Here is a 19772-nt window from a genome sequence, read left to right on the forward strand (position 1 = left end):
TTGCGGGCCTTGAACTTAACAAAATTCACAGAAATAACAGTTTTTCGGACTTATTTTGTAAACACTTGCAGATATTGACATGATTTTTGGTATCTAAATTCACCATGATAAGTTGCAAGTCAAGTTTACGGTTTGTTTTGCTCTGATGATTTTTACCGAAATTACGGGCCTTGAACTTAGCAAAATTCACAGAAATAACAGTTTTCCGAACTTTTTTTCTAAACGTTTACATGATGCCACGTTCCTCGCACGTTAAAGAACCCTGCTGTGGTATTCGATAGGAGTAGGAACCTTTGCGCTCCGCCTCAGGAGACTAAATTGCCCGACCTTACCCATCCCCTTTTTTCCAGTGGCAGTCAAAATTTGTCGACCCTATTATCCTTGTGACCCATCCTTTTTTTTTTTCATTTCATGTTCATTTTATCATCCATTTCATGTTCATTGTCTGAATATAGCTGAAATATTGCTGCTCGGACGTTAAACCCCAACAAACAAACAAACATGACATGATATTGACATGATTTTCAGTACAGAAATTCAACACGATAAGTTACGTGAAAAGTTTATAGTTGGTTCCACACCAATGATTTTTACCAAAATTACGAGCCTTGAATTTAGCTAAATTCACAGAAATAACCGTTTTTCGGACTTTTTTCTAAACGCTTGCAGATTATGACATGATTTTTTGGTACATAAATTCGCCATGATAAGTTACAGGTCAAGTGTACGTTTTGTTTCGCTACGATGATATTTACTTTGGATTAACTAAAACGCAAAGAAATCACAGTCTGGAGTTTGAAGCTACTATTCTGAGTAACATAATATAGTTAGAAGATAAACGTCTATAGCCAAAAAATACTCTTATTTCTTTTTTTATCGGGTTTTTCTACATGTATTTATCTTACAAACAAGTTTACTTGAGTATCCAACATGGGGACGTGTTTGGTATGTGAGCGCGCTCACTAAGGTTCGTTAATTTAATTTATGGTGCGGGTGCGGGACTGCTAGCTAGATTTAAGCCTCCTTCAATACACCACTCTTTAATGTTAAAACTTATACGGTCAATCTAGAAAATTCTACAATTTTCACCCACCCTTTCCCCCTTATCTTAATATTAGAATTGCTTATACGTGTTTAAATGTTAATTACTATAGATATGATGCTGACTTCACAGTGCCTGTACTATGCGATGTATCTAATTCCCGAAACTAACTTAATGATAATACGTTATCTATATGGTCTCAGTCTTGTATTCTTTGCCCCATAGGCTTCTGTAGTATACCTTAAATTTTCATGATTTTTTAAGAAATAGGCAAGGAGTGGACAATTTTTTCCATGATTAAGGAAGTGTCAAAAATAATTTTTAGATCCATTTTAGAAAAAGAAAAGGCACGAACTTTGGTACACCAGGACAGGTCGAACTAAAAATAGACTTTTCTACTTTCACTTTTATTTTGAGTTCATAAAATAGAGCCCTTTTCTGAAGCATTATATTTTCATGAAAATAGTGTTTTTCCTCAAAAACAAGTTTTTAGTGTCATAGCTTGATATTTACCCTGTACTTTTGATGAAAAATGGTAGTCATTTGCCAAGAAACAATAACAGGAAAAGGCAAAAAGAAAGCGCACTATATTTTTTAGCCTCCATGCTTTGACGTACATCCGCCCAGGAATATGTAATATTCTCTTCGGTTTATTTGTAAGATGATTTGGAATTAGTTTTACAAAGTATAGAGCACTTCTACCACGAACTACATATTTATATCTAAGTGTCTTTTTTGCAGTAACAACAATGTATAATATGTGGAGTCGGAATGTTAACTGACCATGGGGAATAGAAGTTTAAAGAGTTGAAAAATCATGTTTTAATGCTATTGTATTCTAATAACAATCTTGAGGGTTTTCAGAAGATCTTTCTAATGTTTTAGGATCCACATTGAATTAATACCACTCTGGGAGTAACAACTGTCTTGTTAGGACCCTCTTGACAGCTGTGAGTATAGAAGTTAAAAGTTTTGAAAGAGGTTTGGTTGTACACTTTGTAATTCCAGCTATGTAGCGTTGTTTGTATGGATTCTTGTAAAAGTTGGTAGGGATCCACTATACAGACGGTAGATCACAATCATCTTTTTTGGTCGAGAGACCAAAAGAGGATAGCACAGATTTATGATTTTTTATTATCCCTTCTTTGGATAGTGTGGTAGCAGTATAAGTCTTTTTTTTACTTCTATTGTTTTCTTCGCTTACTTCTAATAATAAACAGTGAGTGTTTTACGTTTTCAACAAAAAACTATGTTGTTTTGGGCTTTGTCTGCTGGTATAACTACATATTTGTCATGTATAGTAGACAATATTTTTATTGTAAATGTCGCGGGAACATCACGTAGAACGTTTTGTAACTAGAACATATAATATGTCTTTGTAATTAGTTAAGTAGGACTCCAGCTAAGGATCATGCAAAATGTGATTCATGGGTAAAAAACCTACATATTTTTATTTTTGATATTTTATTTGAAATGTCATAGTAAACAGGAATTGACATGTGGTTTTTTATATAATCCGTGCTCTTAGAAGATAAAAATTATATAGAATACACTGTATATTTCAAAATTAAGGGAGATAACTCTGTAAATGGCACTAAAATACAATAGAATCTACTGGATTTTCAATGCGGATTACCTCCTAAGAGCAGGCAGATTTGAATGAATAATTACACATTTCATAGTATAGACCCATAAACAACTTAATTACAAAAATAAAAATATTTAGCCTTTTTTGGGGTGCATCACATTTTTCAGATTTTGCATTATTCTTACGAAGACTGCTACTTAATATGTCGAGTACATATGAAGCTAACGTAATTCGCCTTCGTCTTTATAATTCCCTATTTTTGGTGCCGTGACCATAGGATAATGAGATGGATATCAGTAAACGTAAGTCTATCAGAGCAGGACACAGAGCTGGAACAACTAGAATTCTGCGAAATTTGGAAGATGCGACGGAAACTACGGAAATCGACTGTGAGGAGATATCTTTGCTGATAGAGTCAATATCGCAGAAACAAAGAACATTTTGTAACCTGAATGAGAAGATTATAGAAGCAACAAGTGAATACACAATGGAAGAAGATATAATTGAAACAGATGAGTATCATCAAATGTTAGACACTAAAGATAATCATTGTAGAAAATTTTGCCAACAGTCTTTAAATGTTCCGAGAAATTCGTCAGTTAATTTACCAAACACAGACAGAAACTTCGCATCAAATATGTACCCCACCAGATAGTGCCCTCATTTTCATCAGACAATAGCACACATTCCCGCCATCCGAAGCTAGGCCTTCCGCATGTCGCCGGTATTTTTTTCATTACATTGTGGCAAAATAAAATTTTCGAATTCAGGATGCCATATCTTATTCTGCAAAAGTACAATTGAGGTGTGTCAGCCACTGCCCAAGTCAACGCCTTATAATGGAATGAATTTGAAGACGGGTTAAGTTAGGGTTGGACCAAGTTAGTTCATCAAAGGTGTGCTCGATACGTCATCAGTCATTCGTCAATGAATATGCAAATGATGTATGATGAATGAATGAACGATAAATATGAATGAAAAATACAAATAATAGATACGATAAACGTATACAAACACAAACAAGACATTTATTTTATATTTTCCGTGACATAGTCCTCCCCTCGGAGAAGAATTCGTCCTCGAATTTTCTATATCACAAGATTAAAATTTACTTCAAAAATATATAAAGTATACCAACTTCATATGTGGCAATGCCGCGCTATGAAATTGAAATAGAAGGAAAATTATTCAAATAAAAAAAAATAAAAAGTCAAAATTTACACATTCATAAAATCCACAAAAAGCATTATTATCATAGATAACTTTTTGCAAATGTGTCAACCATTGATTGTTAAGTTCAGGAGAAGGATAGACACCATCAACAAGTTTCGAATATTTGTAACGGATTTTACTACCCGCACATCTCTGGTGAACATATGAATGAATGAATGGTGTACATAGGCCATTTGAAACATACAGTTCAGTAATGAACTGATTCAACCTACTTAAAAGACGATTCAAATGCTCTTGCATAACGACATACTTGTCTTCATACTTCAAAAATAATGTTTTACCCTGATTCAATCTACTGTGGTTCCATTTATCAAAGTTGGTACATATTGTACAAAAGACAACTTTATAACCATTCTGATTCAAACCTTCATAAACCTGCCTAATTTTACAAACAATGTCATCAAATACTTGATCAACACTTTTGTCCAGATCAGAAAAAAACGACTCTTCATAATTTGAAGCTTTATCTCTTTCCAGTTTGCAAATGTCTGGTATGCCACACGATATACACAAATTGTCTACCATTCGAATATTACAAATTGCTTTTCGCTGTATTCAACAAGTCCAAGTATTTTCCACCAGGTTTAGTATAAACGATGTCATTTTCAATATCCTTCATACCCTTTCCTCTACCTGAAGCATAAACATAGGAACTCATATCTACAGAAAACAGAATAAAAATCATAAAAAAAAAACAAATTGAAAATCAAATTTAAAAAAAGTATCATAATTATGTGGGAAAATCAGCAAGTGCCTCGCTACGAACCGATTTTCGCTCACAATAGTAAAATTTCAGTATCTGATGTAATCCCTGAAACGTTCAGGCGGTTTTGACACTCGATTACTCCTACGAACTACAATTTGTTTTGGTTCTGCAACCATATTATTGTTATTTCTACAACTTTCATTCAACTGTCTGTCACTCTCTCTACTAATTTCCAACGATTCTAATCGTTCATTTTCAACTCTTAAATTTTGCGATGCATTTTCATTTACAACGCTTGCTTCTGCTTCTGAACTTGTAGTGTGCATACATGTATCTCCAGATGTTTGAAAGTTTAAATATGACAAACGAGATGAATATGATGAACTAGTATTCGTTAGCAAAGCAGGAGTAAACTCGGGAGCAAAAGGATCAAGACGACTCGTTTGTTTCACTAATTTGGCCGTTGGAATCAAACACACCTCACTATCATCTGAGCTATCAGAAAGATCACCATCAGTCCGTACTTCGTCTATCGACAACCTAGTGCCCTCGCTGTTCGGAGCGATTAAGTTTCTAGTATTATTACTACTCTTTCGGTGGCGATTATTTAACGATATATCGCTTGGATTGTCGGAAGGTGATGAGATATCTGTATTGTCAATCGGTAACAATACATTTCTGTGAACTGTACGTTTTGTTCCTTGATCGAATTCGCATTTCAGTGTATTTACGCATATACCATGGTCTGGTTGGGATTGTACAATATACGGACAGCGTTCCCATTTGTTCGCAAGCTTATGTTTGCCCCGCAAACTAACGTTCTTGACTAATACTCGATGGCCTGATTTTAGCACCGAATTTCGAACACGTGGATCATATCTGGCTTTGTGACGTTTACTAGCTTTCTCGGCTTCGCTAGAGGCTGTTTTGTAGGCAAACGTAAGACGTTTTTCGAATTTCGCAGCGTAATTATCAGGATTCTTATCAGATAATAGTCCAGCCTGTGTGCCAAAAAAATACATCTATCGCTAATCTAGGGTGCCATCCAAACATTAAAAATGAGGACTATAACCCGTAATCTCATGTTGTGTCGCATTGTACGCATGGACAAGCGGCGAGACTTAACTTTTCCAGTCAGACATTTGGTTGTAATTCAATGTACCAAGCATATTTAACAAAGTCTGGTTAAATCTCTTGCATTGGCAATTTCCCTGTGGGTGATAAGGTGTCGTTCGAGATTTTTTTATTCCAGCTAACTTGCAAAGCTCACGTATAACTTTAAATTCGAAGTTCCGACCTTGGCCACTATGAATACGCACAGGGAATGAATAGTGCCGAATAAAATGGTCCCTAAGACATTTTGCTGTTGTATACGCAGACTGGTTTCTCGTGGGTATAGCATGTGCGAATCGCGTAAAATGATCTGTTATAACTAAAATGTTTTCGTAACCTCCTTTGGATTTCTCCAGGCTCAAATAGTCTATACAGATCAGTTCTAACGGTTGACATGACTTGATGCTAACCATCTCAGCAGCATTTTTTGCCTTTGATTTCCCCAAAATACAGTTTGGACAATTGGACACCTTATTTTCAACATCCTTATCCATGCCAGGCCAGAAAAATCATGATTTGACCACAAATAATGTTCGATCGCGCCCCTGATGACCGACATCGTCATGAAGACCCGTGAGAGCCACATTACGGTAAACATCGGGTAATACTAGTTGTTGGACCTAATCACTCTGTAAACTACCACTTCTGTATAAAACACCGTCCTTAAAATACAACTTTTCCCACTCATTCAACAACTTTCTTACTTCACGCGGTTTATGTACAATAACACGCTTTCTTGGCTTATGGCCGGTTTTCAAAAGCCTAAGGACCTCTGAAATATTCGGGTCGGCTAATTGCTCATCGGCCCAATTTATATCTCACAAATCTATAGGACCATTCACATCATCGGACTCAACTGAATTTACACTTTGGGCTAACAAAGGATTCTCAGAAACAACTATGGACGTACAAACTGCTTTGACAACCTCACTTTTTAATACTCTTCTCTGAATCTATTCTAGACAAAACATCGGCATCGACATTTGATTTACCACTTCTATATGTGATAGAAAAATTATAGTCTGCCAATAAAGCAACCCATCGATGAGAAGTAGCATCGAGCATAGCTTTATTCATGACATAAGTCAAAGGGTTATTATCCGTTTTTACCTCAAAACGTTTTCCACAAAGATAATCATGAAACATGTCTGTAACGGTCCATTTGAGGACAAGAAATTCCCTCTTATGTGCAGGATATAACTTTTCAGAACCTCTCAAACTTCTGCTTGCGTATGCTATTACCCTTTCAACTCCTTTGTCACTGATACAAAACTGCAATTAAACCATCACTACTTGCATCTGTATGCACTATGAATGGGAGGTTATAGTCAGCATATGAGGACTGGTCAATTTTTCTACAATAGTTTTCTTAGCGTTTTCCTCCATATCACCCCATTGCCAAGGTTTAGGTTTAGCCTTAGACTTCTTCCTACCCTTTACATTGGTACAATGACCCACAAGAAGATCGTTAAGAGGTGTCACTATTTTCCCATATTCTTTTACAAATTTTCTATAATACGAGGTGAATCCCAAACATTTCCTCAAGTCCTTTACATTCTAAATATCTGGCCAATTTTTGACTACCTCAATCTTCTCGTCATCTGGTTTAATACTTTCTCCTGAAACCACAAAACCTATATATTTGACCTCAGTTTTGAAAAATTCGCACTTAGAACCCTTCAACTTCAAACCATTTTCCTTCAAACGACGAAAAACAGAACTAACCTTTCCAAATGTTCCTCAACAGTCATTGAAAAAATGATAATATCATCAAGAAATATCAGACACTCTCTCAAATGCATCTCTCCATTTCTCAACATGATCTATTAAAATAACCTCTTTGACCTTGACCTCTGTAATTACTCGGAGGGGTAAATTTTTGATGGTCAGATTGTTTACTTTTAAGTTCTTTGAATTCCGTTTCCATCGAATTCATTCGCCTATTGAAGCAGTCAAGCTTTTTTCAATACTTCCGTAAGCTTCTGAGATTCGACAGAACTAGAATTTTGTTGAACTGGCGACGAAACGTTCAACTTCGACGATTTCGCTAAATTCAACTCAATTGCTCGTATTTCTCTCCTAAACGTGTCAAAATTCTTAATCATGTCATACTTATGCCTACATGCATTTCTCAACAAAGGATCACTAAGACCCGACCAAAATTTAGACCTCAATATTTCATCTTTGGATTCAGGACTAATACGACCCTTTTCAATAGCCGACTGCAAAATCGACTCTAATTTCATACCATAGTCAGCAACTGTTTGATTCGGTTCCTGTTTTTCCATGTAAAATTTCTGCAATAAAGCTTCACTGCTGTAGACATTACCGAAAACGGCCACTAATTATTCCATTATTTAATTAGGGATGGCGGTTTCAGGTAAAGTCAACAATAGACTTTTAGCTTGTCCCTTCAGCGAGCTTCTGATTGATTGCAGTATTGGAATAATTTCCCTCTCTTATAATGCACTTGACTTCAAATTTCCATACGTCAAAAGTTATTTCTTCTTTTTGATCACCTGAAAACGTAGGAAGCCTGGGTCTCTGCCAGTTTGACAAATTATTATTAATAGCATACGACGTCAACTTTCTAACTGGCGTAGCGGGTGATATTTTTGAAAGTTCAAAATTACAACTAGGAGGAGGGGGTCTAGGAGGAGCATTTTCCTCATTTTCATGTCCCAGTACCTGTTTTGGGGTACTGTGTCTAAGAAACATCGAATTAAATTCATCCTCAGTCACCACTTTACACTTTGTATATTCAGTTACTAAATCATTTTCTGAACATCTTTTTTGTCCAATGCTTTCTCATTCTTTACCTCTAATCTAGACTTATTATCTGCCATAATTTTGAAAACTAGTCCAAAAGTATTTGTGCATAAACAAAACTCTACAAATTACGCAAAACAATACACCAAATGATTGATGGATTAATGACTTATGATACAGTTCATGATCAACTCTCCTTAATTTCAGTCATCAGTCAAAAGTGCAAAAATGTAAGTGCAAAGACTCCTGCTTCCATCATGCATTACACATAACATGTACACCTAATCTGACAAAATACAGGTAATATGTTATAAACATATACAGGTTATTATAATCAAAAGAAAACCAATCAACTATGAATAAAAAATATCAGTTTCAACAATAACTTACTGATGTAACTGTCTATAATATATAAAATATATAAAATAAACAATGTCTTTACTATTCAAAATGATTAAATTTTATTGTACATTATTTTCCAGGGCGTTGTTAATTGTTCTACGCAGGTTTGATTCTTTACTACGATGAGTAGACACTAGTTTTAAAGTTGAAAGAAGACGCGCATCTTACAAGGCGGTGATTCCTCGTATACTGTCGGTCGAAGACATTTACATAAACAACAAATATTTACACACAGTTTACAGCGCTGAGTACTCAAATTTAATATATAATATATTAAATTGGCTAGCCTCCGTAAGTATAATCACTCGCTATAGAACACACCATTTATGTTACGAAACTCGTTTGATAAATACATATACGTGACAATTTTTCCACCATTTCATGACGACGATTTCAATTTCATTGTCGCTGAATTAATATTTCAGTAATTTGCATTACCATCTATTGAAATAAGTTTGTCGTCGATTACAAATTGTCGTTGAATGTATAAAAGTCGTTTTGCGAAACTACGACAAAAATTATAAATATATTGAGTCGTTGGGCCAAACTTAATATATGTCGTTAGTCGATGAGCCAAATTACGATTAAAATTAAACATTCAGTCGTTAGGCAAACTAAGTTGAACGACGAAATAAACCAAGGAAATGATGAAATTAACTAGTAAATCAAGCAGAATGTATAGCTGGCATCTCGCTGGAGCCTCCAAATTTGCCGGCGGTATTTTTGTCATTACCTTGTGGCTAAATAATATTTCGAATTCAGGATGCCATATCTTATTCTGCAAAAAATGCAATTTATGGTGGTGTCAGCCAGTGCTCAAGTCAACGCCATATAATGGAATGAATTTGAAGACAGCTTTAGTTAGGGTTGGACCAAGTTAGTTTATGCAAGGTGTGCTCGATACGTCATTAGTCATTCGTCAATGAATATGCAAATGATGTATGATGAATGAATGAATGAACGATAAATATGAATGAAAAATAAAAATAATAAATACGATAAACGTATACAAACACAAACAAGACATTTATTTTATATTTTCCGTGACACGCACTTTCACGGCAACATACCAGCTTGGCAAACATTCTGGGACTCATTCGAGTCCGCCGTTTACGGTAATCCGGCGCTGTCAGATGTACAAAAATTTAGTAAATCAAGACATTGCCATTATGATGATAAGTTAGAAGGTTAGAGGTTTAGAGCCTTTTAGTCAATCATGAGACAGTTTTGGAGCATTATTGATACCTATTATATTGAAAAAACTTCCCGGTGAAGTACGCAAAAATCTAGCAAGAGGGAATGGAGCCGATAACTGGCAACTAGATGATTTACGCCGTGGTATCTTAAAGGAGATCAACATATTAGGAGCTGGTAAGTGTGCCGATTCAATGGAGAGTTATCAACCAACTGCTTTGTTTTTTTTTTAACGAACGCGAGAAATAAAACTCGTAAAATCGAGAAAATAATTCAGAATCAGGTAACCATGTATAAAACAGAAACTTGGGCTCACACCGCTTGGCTGAATGTAAATCTCAATTCAGATGTCGACATTGTCAAAAGAAGCATCACAGCAGCCTATGTACAAAGAATAGACGTGCTTCCGACAATATACCTCCCGAGATTGACGACACAATGACCAAAGTGCATTTAGTAAACACACAATCAGAAAACGAGAACGCTAAAGAAAATACGAAGAATGGACACGCTATGCAGATCGCAAATTTTCACTCAAACTCTGATACAGAAGTATTACTAAAAACTGCTATAGCGCCAGTATGGTATGAAAATTGTCGTTCTGAAGCCAACATATTGTTTGATGAGGGAGCTCAGAAATCTTTTATAACGGAGGAGCTTGAGGTATTTATGAATTTGCCGACTACTAGCACTGAGAATATTCAATTGACCGCATTTGGATCCATGAAGGAGAAGTAAGACGTCTTCCGAAATCCTTAATCTACATAGAATCTGAGCAGGTGCATCGAATTCCCATAGAAGTTTTGATCGTACCGACGATTGTTGGACTGTTGAAAAGTCATAAACAAGCCGCTATATCCAATCTGAAATATTTTAAGAATTTGAAATTTGCCCATCCCGTATCATGTGACGACGCATTTCATATATCATCTTAACGGGGCAGACTATTATTGGGATTTCATAGAAGATCAGATTATAAGAGGAGACGGACCAACCGCTGTGAAATCGAAAGTAGGATACTTATTTTCAGGCCCTATTCAATTGACACACAGAAAAGACAAACTTGCGGAATGTACAACATTTTGACACAACACAAAGTTGAAGAGTTTGATATAGAATCATTCTGGAAGCTGGAGTCATTAGGCGTAAACTCAAAAGAGATTGAAGGAGAAAACACAGAGTACGTGAGAAATTACCAAGCATCTTGTGTCGAATTTAAAGAAGAAAAATACATAGCGAAGTTACCATGGAAACAGGAGCATAAACCACTACCTACGAACTGTAACATCACGAAACGTAGAACCAAATCAGTCATCAGAAACCTCAGCAAATATCCGGAAATGTTAACAACATATGGTACAATTATTACTGATCAGGAGCGTAGAGAATTTATCGAAAAAGTCAAAGAAATCGAGTCCATTCATTACATACCTCACCACCCAGTTGTTACGGAATCATCTACAACCCCCGTACGAATAGGGTTTGTAAGTCTCGTTCTAGTTTCAGTTTCCCTGCCCAAATCTCCGACGTAGACCGTATTGAAATCCGAAGACTGATCTGCATATTATTGTTCACTTCCGGGAAATCGAAACGCTGCATCACAATTCTAAATCCTGTATTTTATGCTTTTCTTAACATTTATATCCTGTAGAACAAGATATTTGTCATTTTAGTCGGTATATTTACACAGAAATATATTTTGCTTTTTTATTTTGAACTCAATGCTGTGTTAATAATGAATCTCCATGCATTTGAATGGTAGACGAGGACCCATTCTTATGAAATCACGAAATCCCGTGACAAAACTTACATACCCTATAGTCTATAATTTTAGTTGTAAACAGTGTTTGATGAACACACCGCCTGCACTTAATGATTTGTCAAAAATCCTTCTAAGATTATGTTTACAATCAACGGCGATATCTACGGACATCGAGAAGGCATTTTTACGCGTCGGACTGCATGGGAAAGACCACGATGCAACCAGATTTTTAGGGTTATAAAATCCGACAGACCATTTTAATGAGTTAACTACTTACCGTTTTAAATCCTTTATATTGGAGCGACTTGCTCTCCATTCATTCTGAGTGCAACTTTTTAAAACACCTACAGCAAGAAAACTCAGAAATTGCCGGAACAATTGAAAGGGATTTGTAGGTGGACAAAATCCTTTCTAGTGTGGAAAATGAAAAAAAAAAAGATGCCCTTCAGTATAACGACCAAGCAAAACAACTGATGTCAAAGGGAGGCTTTAACCTACGATCATGGACATCCCAATAGTCAAATGTTCAGAGACAATATACTTGACAACAATATGATTACAAAAATACTTCGTTTACGATGGAATGTGAAACCGACCAAATTCAATTTGCTCAACCAGTTATCGTTCCGCCACCAGAGATATCCATCACGGAACGTGAGGTATTAAACATTCAGCACGAATTTACGACCCACTTGGTCTTTTAAGTCCAATCACAATAAGAGCGAAGCTACTCATTCAGGAAATGTGGAAGGAAGTTTTAAATGGGATGAACATTTACCACAAAATTTCCAGACGATTTGGATTGAACTAGCACAGGATATTCAGGAATCCATAAAATCAACCTTCTTTAGAAGCTACTTCACTGAACATGAGAATACCTACACATATTACGGCCTATGTTTTGCGTTTCATCTCCGATTGTAGGACTAGCCAAGAATCACGGAGACAAGGACTTTGTATTACGGTAGAAATTCAGAAGGCATCATTAATATGGATTAGATGCTGCCAGAAACAAGCGTATCTGGACGAATACCTTACACTGATGAGAAAACAAAAACCAACAAGAAGTTTACCGAGAATGAGACAGTTACAACTTTATATGGATGAAAACAGCGTTATGAAATGTAGAGGCCAAATGCAAAACGTGCCAATACCGGAAAGTGCAAAATATTCGATTTTTCTGCCGCCAGATGAGCCATTAACGACACTTATAGTGAACGAAGCTCACGAACAGTTACTGCATTCTGGAGTAAATTAAACAATTACACATATAAGACAAACTATATGGATACCTTCAATACGCCAGTTCGTCAAGACACTGATAAGAAAATGTGTCACCTGCCGAAAAGTTTACGGACCGTCGTATTAAGCACCAGATCCACCACCGCTGCAAAAATTAAGATTGCAGGAGGCACCACCTTTCACCATTATCGGGATTGATTTTACAGGTGCGCTTTACGTGAAGGATGAAAATGGTAACGTTTTAAAGACGTATGTTTGTTTATTTACGTGTACATCGACGAGGGCTGTACATCTCGAAATAGTACCTAATTTGACCGACGACTCTTTTCTACAAGCACTCAGACGATTCACTAGTCGGAAATCAACGCCTTGAGGTCATAATATCTGATAATGCCCTTATATTTGTTTCCGCGTCTGGAGAATTAAATCGGTTATGCGAATCGGAAAAAGTGAAAGGAACTTTAACGAATTTCGGGATAGATAATCGTTTTATTCCTAAGCGTGCGCCATGGTTTGGTGGTTTCTGGGAAAGACTGATTGCCCTTTCAAAAACTGCCTTAAAGAAGATACTAGGAAGTTCTTTAATTAAAATGGAGACACTACACACAGCTGTCACGGAAGTAGAAAAGAGAGTCAATGACAGACCACTGACATACATTTCGTCCGATTTCGGAGACAGTGAAGCGCTGACACCGTCACTCTTTTTATATGGCAGTAGGATTACATCTTTACCGTATCCACAAATTGATATTTAGGAATCAAACACACCGTTAAATCGCTTGGCGCTTAACAAGCGATCTGAGAGACAATACGAGATTCTTACACATTTCTGAACAAGGTGGATCAGTGAATATTTAACATCGCTGCGAGAATTCCACATCAGGGAACAACAATCAGACGATCAAAGAAGCGGATGTGGTACAAGTATACGATGAGACACCTAGATCAACATGGAAGTTTGCCGTTGTGACAGATTTAATCAAGGGAAACGATGGACTCCGTGCAGCAAAGATATGGACTAAGAATATTGAAACTACGAGACCAATAGACCAATAATAAAACTGTATCCTCTTGAAGTTACATGCGATGATGAAAACAGTAAAACTGAAGAAACTTTCGAGCGACCGAAACTTAATGCTAGAATCAAAGCTAAAGAAAAAATTCGAAAGTGGTTAAATCTAAAGTGAACATTTCGAATAAAAAAGTGAATGGAATGTTTAAATATAATTTCCGAACATGGACTGTTTAATTTTGTGCAAGTGAATTGTAATAATACGTCTATGACGTTTTTGTAATTAGTTGTTATGTCGAATACATATGACGCTAACGTAATTCGCTTTCGTCTTTATACTTCCCTATAATTTTTGCTACGTATGGGTCTTTGAAAATTGATGTATCATTGAAACTCATGCGTATCCGGTATTCCTCCCTTTCCGTACGATAGCATTCAGTTAGGACAGGACTGTTCGTTGGATGATATATTTTTTTCAAGAATACGAACGTTCAATGAGAGTAATGAATGATCCTGTCGTTTAAAATGTCGATAAGCTGTCGGGAATTCGGTAATATTAATTCTCGAAACGATGACTGCACATTCCTTTGTTTAATCGTTTTTGTGTTTCACCGACATATACTAGATCGCGTAAGTCGCATTCTTATCCGCAGACTAAGTTTGTCGATTAACAACTTAGTCATAATGACTTCTTTTGTGAAAGATTTTATTCGAAAATGTACTAGTGAAGAAAGTGTCGGTTATTAGAATGCTGCATGTTTTGCAGTTTTTAATTCAACATGTTGATATAGTACAATATGGTTCATCATCGTTGTAGTCAAATATGTCATTCAAAGTGATAGAACATGGTTTGATCAGTTTGAAATTGTCAGAAATTATGTACTGAAATAGATGGTCAGCAGACTGAGCGTGGGGTTGGGTACACTTTGTTGGAATTTTCGGGGCACTATCCATACCAGATATGATCGTGCTAAGATTCCCATCTGGGGACACCACAGTTTTAAAAGGCAAGAGTGTGTCCGGTCTGTTGTCAGGTTCGGACCAATTTAGACTAGGGACGTCCGAGCCAATTTCGCAGTCATTTCTCTTGTTTTAAAACCATAAGTTATATTATTGGGCTGATGATACTCTCGGGAACAAAATCCACCGGCAGAAACATCGACCCAGCGATAGAGTAAGCAAGTGAACCAAGATTCTAGGGGAAATCAAAGTTCAATAAATTTGCCGTTCTGGGTATAGTTTTTTTTTTTTTTATTTTTTATTAATTATAACAGTCTTTTTAACAAATAAGTTTCCATAAAATGTTTGCAAAATAGAGTTATCTTTCCTGAAGTTGCCATCAAAAAGAAAAATCAGTCTCACTAACATCTGTTCTGTAAATTTGCAGCACTAATGTGCTTAATTTTATATAAATAGGGGTAACATCAAGATTATCCACCACTAATCCGATTCATAATGAAGTCCAAAATATATCTGGCAAAATAGATATTACACCACCGGAGCAGCTGGTACCCAATTGTTTTGACTTGGTACATGCACTTCAAACGAAATGCTGGGTTAAATCTAGGTTTGACAGCGCGCTTATCCACTCTCTTTCATCGCGGCGTGTCTATAGCAGTGGTGATTAAGAAGCATTTCCATGCTATTGTCATAATCGGTAAATCAGCGGTCACATCAGCACAAAGAACATTATACAAAAAACAATCAAAACTCATTGCTTTAGAAGAAACTGAGTATTTTTCAACTACGGACTGGTATATAAAAAGAATTTTATAAGAGACCTTTTATGACGCATTTCCTTATACCCCTGATTTAGGAGTCTTCTACGAAAATATTTATGGCGTGCAAGTAAATCAGAGTAGTTACCACTTGCTCTAGCGTAGCGAACCAATTGTGAAATAAACACCATATGCAGGGAACGAAGGGATATTGCTGCACAGGTTAGGAAAATTTATGATATTAAAATTAAAGTCGTCTCTTTTATCGTAAGTCCTAGTGATAAAATGACTACTTTGTCAAATTCGAGATGCAGAACAGTCTGTTTCTGTAGTCCCCTTTATTTCGAACTCAGGTGGATAAATTGACGGTAAACATTTACCAAAAGAAGGGTTGTTAATGTACATTACATCATTAATACATCTGCATGTAAAGTTAAAGGATTTAGCATCTTTTTATTTTTTTATTTTTACGAGGTTCTGAAGAATTTAGTCTCGTATGAATATAAATAAATTGGCTAGAAGAGGAGCACAGTTAGTGCCCATTGGAATGCCAATTTGTTGTTGAAAAATAGCTCCACCAAATGTGACAAATATATTATCAATTAGTACAAATGGCTTTTCTGTGTAGCACATTTTGCCCTTCTGCGATGTTTTAGAATAAAATGTGGATTTGTAACCGGGAATTACATAATTTTTCTGACACAGCAAAATAATTACAAATAAGTCTTTTCAAACGAGTCCTCAATTTATCATGTGGTAACGTAGTGTAAAGAGTTGAGAAGTCAAAAGTTTGAAAAAACAAAATAACATGTACACATGGAAAGAAGCTGTAAAATATTATAAAAAATATTTTCTTAATGTAGGAAGAGTGTTCAAGTGGGGATAGTAAAGTTTAATAAAATCGTCGTTCTGTGTTAAGGTTTTTTCGTCAATCTGTCAATATTATTATTGTATTCTGATGTTACTGGTGTGATAAGTGAGCTGAGATTTCATGTTTATACAGAATTTACTGAAAGTAAAAGACATTAAAACAGGTTTTAGGTTCAGGTTTAAGCTTTTGTCTTAAAATGTTGAATTCTAAATTGCCAAAATAAGACTCCAAAAGTACATTTTAAGGCGAAATTCCAAAGTTACTGCCGACGTGATCCTTTAAATAGACACAAGCTAGCTTTCTAAAACCAAATCCGAATCATTTAAACTCAGACACATAAATTCATTACAAAGCCATTTTTTTTTGTTATGATTACTTATATGGAGATTGCATTTTAAACTCCTTTCCGCAGGCTTCTAGTGTACATATAGATGCATTTCAAGAACCAGACAAACTACAAATATACATGTATCTAAAAAAAGGGGGACCTTTGCCTTTTCATGATGTTAGAAATTAAATTGGAACCCATAGAAGTTTGGTTTATTTTCATTGTATAACTCATACATAGATTGAAACTGCATCAACTTGACTTGCCAAGAAATTAAGGACTGGGACATATAGAGGCTAAATCGCTACTATCCCCAGCCCCCTAATCTCCCACTGTAAAACTCCAGGAAAAGTTCCACCTTTAGCATTTTTGTGTTGATTTTCATTTTTAGAAATATTTCACAATGCTTTTGTTCAACCATTTTTGTCTATCCGTTTAACTTTTATGCCTTTAGTAGTTGTGAGATATTATGAACATAAACCATGGAAAGTAATTTCAATTATTCTTTTCAAAAAACTAAAAAATCACTGTATTTTAGAAAAAAAATACTTCAGAGAGCTCCTTTTAGTCTGCTTTTACATCTTCAAGTGAAAGAAGTTGGATCAAAATTTTAATTTTCATGGGTTAAGGTTATGGAAGTCACAAATTTATTAAAGACAGTCCAAATTAAAAATCATGGCATAATATTTTTAATTATAGCTTAAAACACCTTAAATATGCAATCACAATTCTAAAACGTTGATATTTAAAAAATTTCCAAATGCTACAATACTTGATTCTATCTATTTTTGACCACGTACAAAACCAATTGTCTGCTAAAGAAATGGTCATTTTTCAGGACAATTTTCAGCGGCGTTGTTACCATTGCAAGGTAACTTATTTTTTATGTTTCAACCTCACAAAGAGTAATTAAGGGAACCAAGGTTATAGCGGTAATCAAAAGAATGTAATCTAGGGACAAAGACCAGACATGAGAAACAGACATACACAACAAATAACATAAAGTAACTAAAATCATACATACAAAGTAACAAAAGCAAATGAGCAACTCGGACTCCACAAAAAAATATATATGTTCAGGTTCAGGTCATGTCGCAACATGATGAAAATTGGGATCGGTGCATTTTCAGCCCCTGAATAGACTTTACATTGCTTCCACAAGTTCAAAATTATCACTACATAAGTTCTATGGTCATCAACATGAACTCATATATCATTATAGTTTAGTAATCTGCACCATGAGAACCGATTTGTTCAACGTGCTATAATTGTCCTTTCATTTCTCTTTTGTCTACCATGCCTTTCAATGGGCAAATTGGCATGAGTTTCTGAAAAAATAAACAGAGGACGTTGACCCCACCGATGTTCCAATCCATACTCCAATTTTTAGAGGAGTCCGGCTTTTATTTCTAAATTTAATACGTGTGATTTTGTTATTTCATGTCCTTTGGTGTGTTTGTGTAGTTTACCTGTATAGTTTTAATCCTTAATTTATTCTATTGATTTCCGCTCGAATTGTGGTACTTCAGATTACCGCTTACATGATGAATAACTTCCTGAACTAAATTGTAAAAATATCAACAAAAAAGAGAAGAAAAATGAAAATTGTATTTTTGGCTCACTGAGATGTGAAAAGTGGCCTGTGTTCGTAATTTGTTTGCTAAACTCCATGAAGGATGCCTTTCGAATTGCTAACAAGGTAGGATTTCTTCTTCAAGTATATCGGTTTTTTTTTATTCTGGCAAAAACCTTGGTAATAACGACTGAGATGAGTTTTCCTGTAAATTTTATTTTGATTTGCTTTGTGTTTTGTCTTGTGTTCCTATGGCACAAAAGATCAGAAAGTAGAATCTATTTTTACAGATATTCCTTATGATTATACTAACCAATACCTTACTTTTATATGATTATTGTTTGTGTACACACTACCATTGGATACCCAATTTATTTAATACAGGTAAAATTACATAGGAAATCAATAAAGGCATGTGGATTGTTGTCTTAGCTTCATCAGTGCTCTTGATATATTTTGGTAAGTTACCCTTATTTTATAAAATTTTTAAATATGTACCTAGATCACAGATATCAATATGATACAATAGTGTGTGAATAATTTGTCAATAGGTTCAATTTTATTCATTGAAGCACAGTATATAACAGTTAAGGAAAACAACGATCGGTGGTTGGTTAAATACAGATAAGCCTGAATGATAAATAGAATGTTGAATTAAGTTTATCAGTTTAGTACAAGAAATGGTTTACTTCCTCATTTTTTATACAATATTAACTTCCTTGTATGACGTGATCAGTCAAATTAAGTGTAGGCAGATAGCTACACGAATTACCTCCCCATTTCATTATAACAAAAATAAATTATATTTTTTCGTCTTGTCGCCTATCTTAAAGATTTGTAAATCGGCGACTTCTTTGAAGAAATATTTTTTGGGGGAAAAGTCCGACATTGGTAGAAAGCCACGGTGCAGTGATGTCATTTTGATAGTATAACCTGGATCGTGCAAACTAATTAATGGTAAGTGTTTATAGATTACGCGAAAATAAGAAATATTTTCCTTAATACAGTGGAAATGTACATTTTTCAAAATACGTTTTTGATTGCAATGTAAAAACAAGTCATGTGTGACGAAGAAGAATGATAACAAGTACCGTCAAAATAGGACAATAATTTATTGATCTATTCAAGGAGAAGGGTATTTTTTATCACAAGTTCTCGTTAATGTAATCTGTATACATGCTCTTAACTACGCATGTTACTGCATGCCCGCCTTAAGAAA

General features: G+C 35.3%; 1 protein-coding gene and 1 pseudogene across 10 annotated transcripts in view; both read left to right on the top strand.

The window, feature by feature from the left end:
- The first annotated feature begins 10485 nt into the window (after nucleotides 1-10485).
- On the top strand, nucleotides 10486-13067 carry LOC148622751 (uncharacterized; annotated as a pseudogene).
- Nucleotides 13068-18460: 5393 nt separating this feature from the next.
- LOC148622752 (semaphorin-2A-like) overlaps nucleotides 18461-19772 on the top strand; it is a 39951-nt gene continuing 38639 nt past the window's right edge. For 6 of the 10 annotated variants that reach the window (XR_015920688.1, XM_088572912.1, XM_088572915.1 and 3 more), the window contains exons 1-2: nucleotides 18461-18679; nucleotides 18938-19012. Coding sequence is in view for 5 of the 10 variants with exons in the window: in XM_088572912.1 (XP_088429038.1) it covers nucleotides 18967-19012 (46 nt within the window). In the remaining 5 variants the exon portion in view is untranslated. Of the gene's footprint in view, nucleotides 18680-18937; nucleotides 19013-19386; nucleotides 19511-19772 lie in introns of those variants that run through there. The other 4 variants (XM_088572919.1, XM_088572918.1, XM_088572920.1 and 1 more) reach the window with 2 other exon arrangements.

This window comes from Perna viridis, chromosome 3 (assembly GCF_037379345.1).
Source record: "Perna viridis isolate PV_CMFRI_1.1 ecotype Kerala chromosome 3, ASM3737934v1, whole genome shotgun sequence".
Lineage (NCBI taxonomy): Eukaryota > Metazoa > Mollusca > Bivalvia > Mytilida > Mytilidae > Perna > Perna viridis.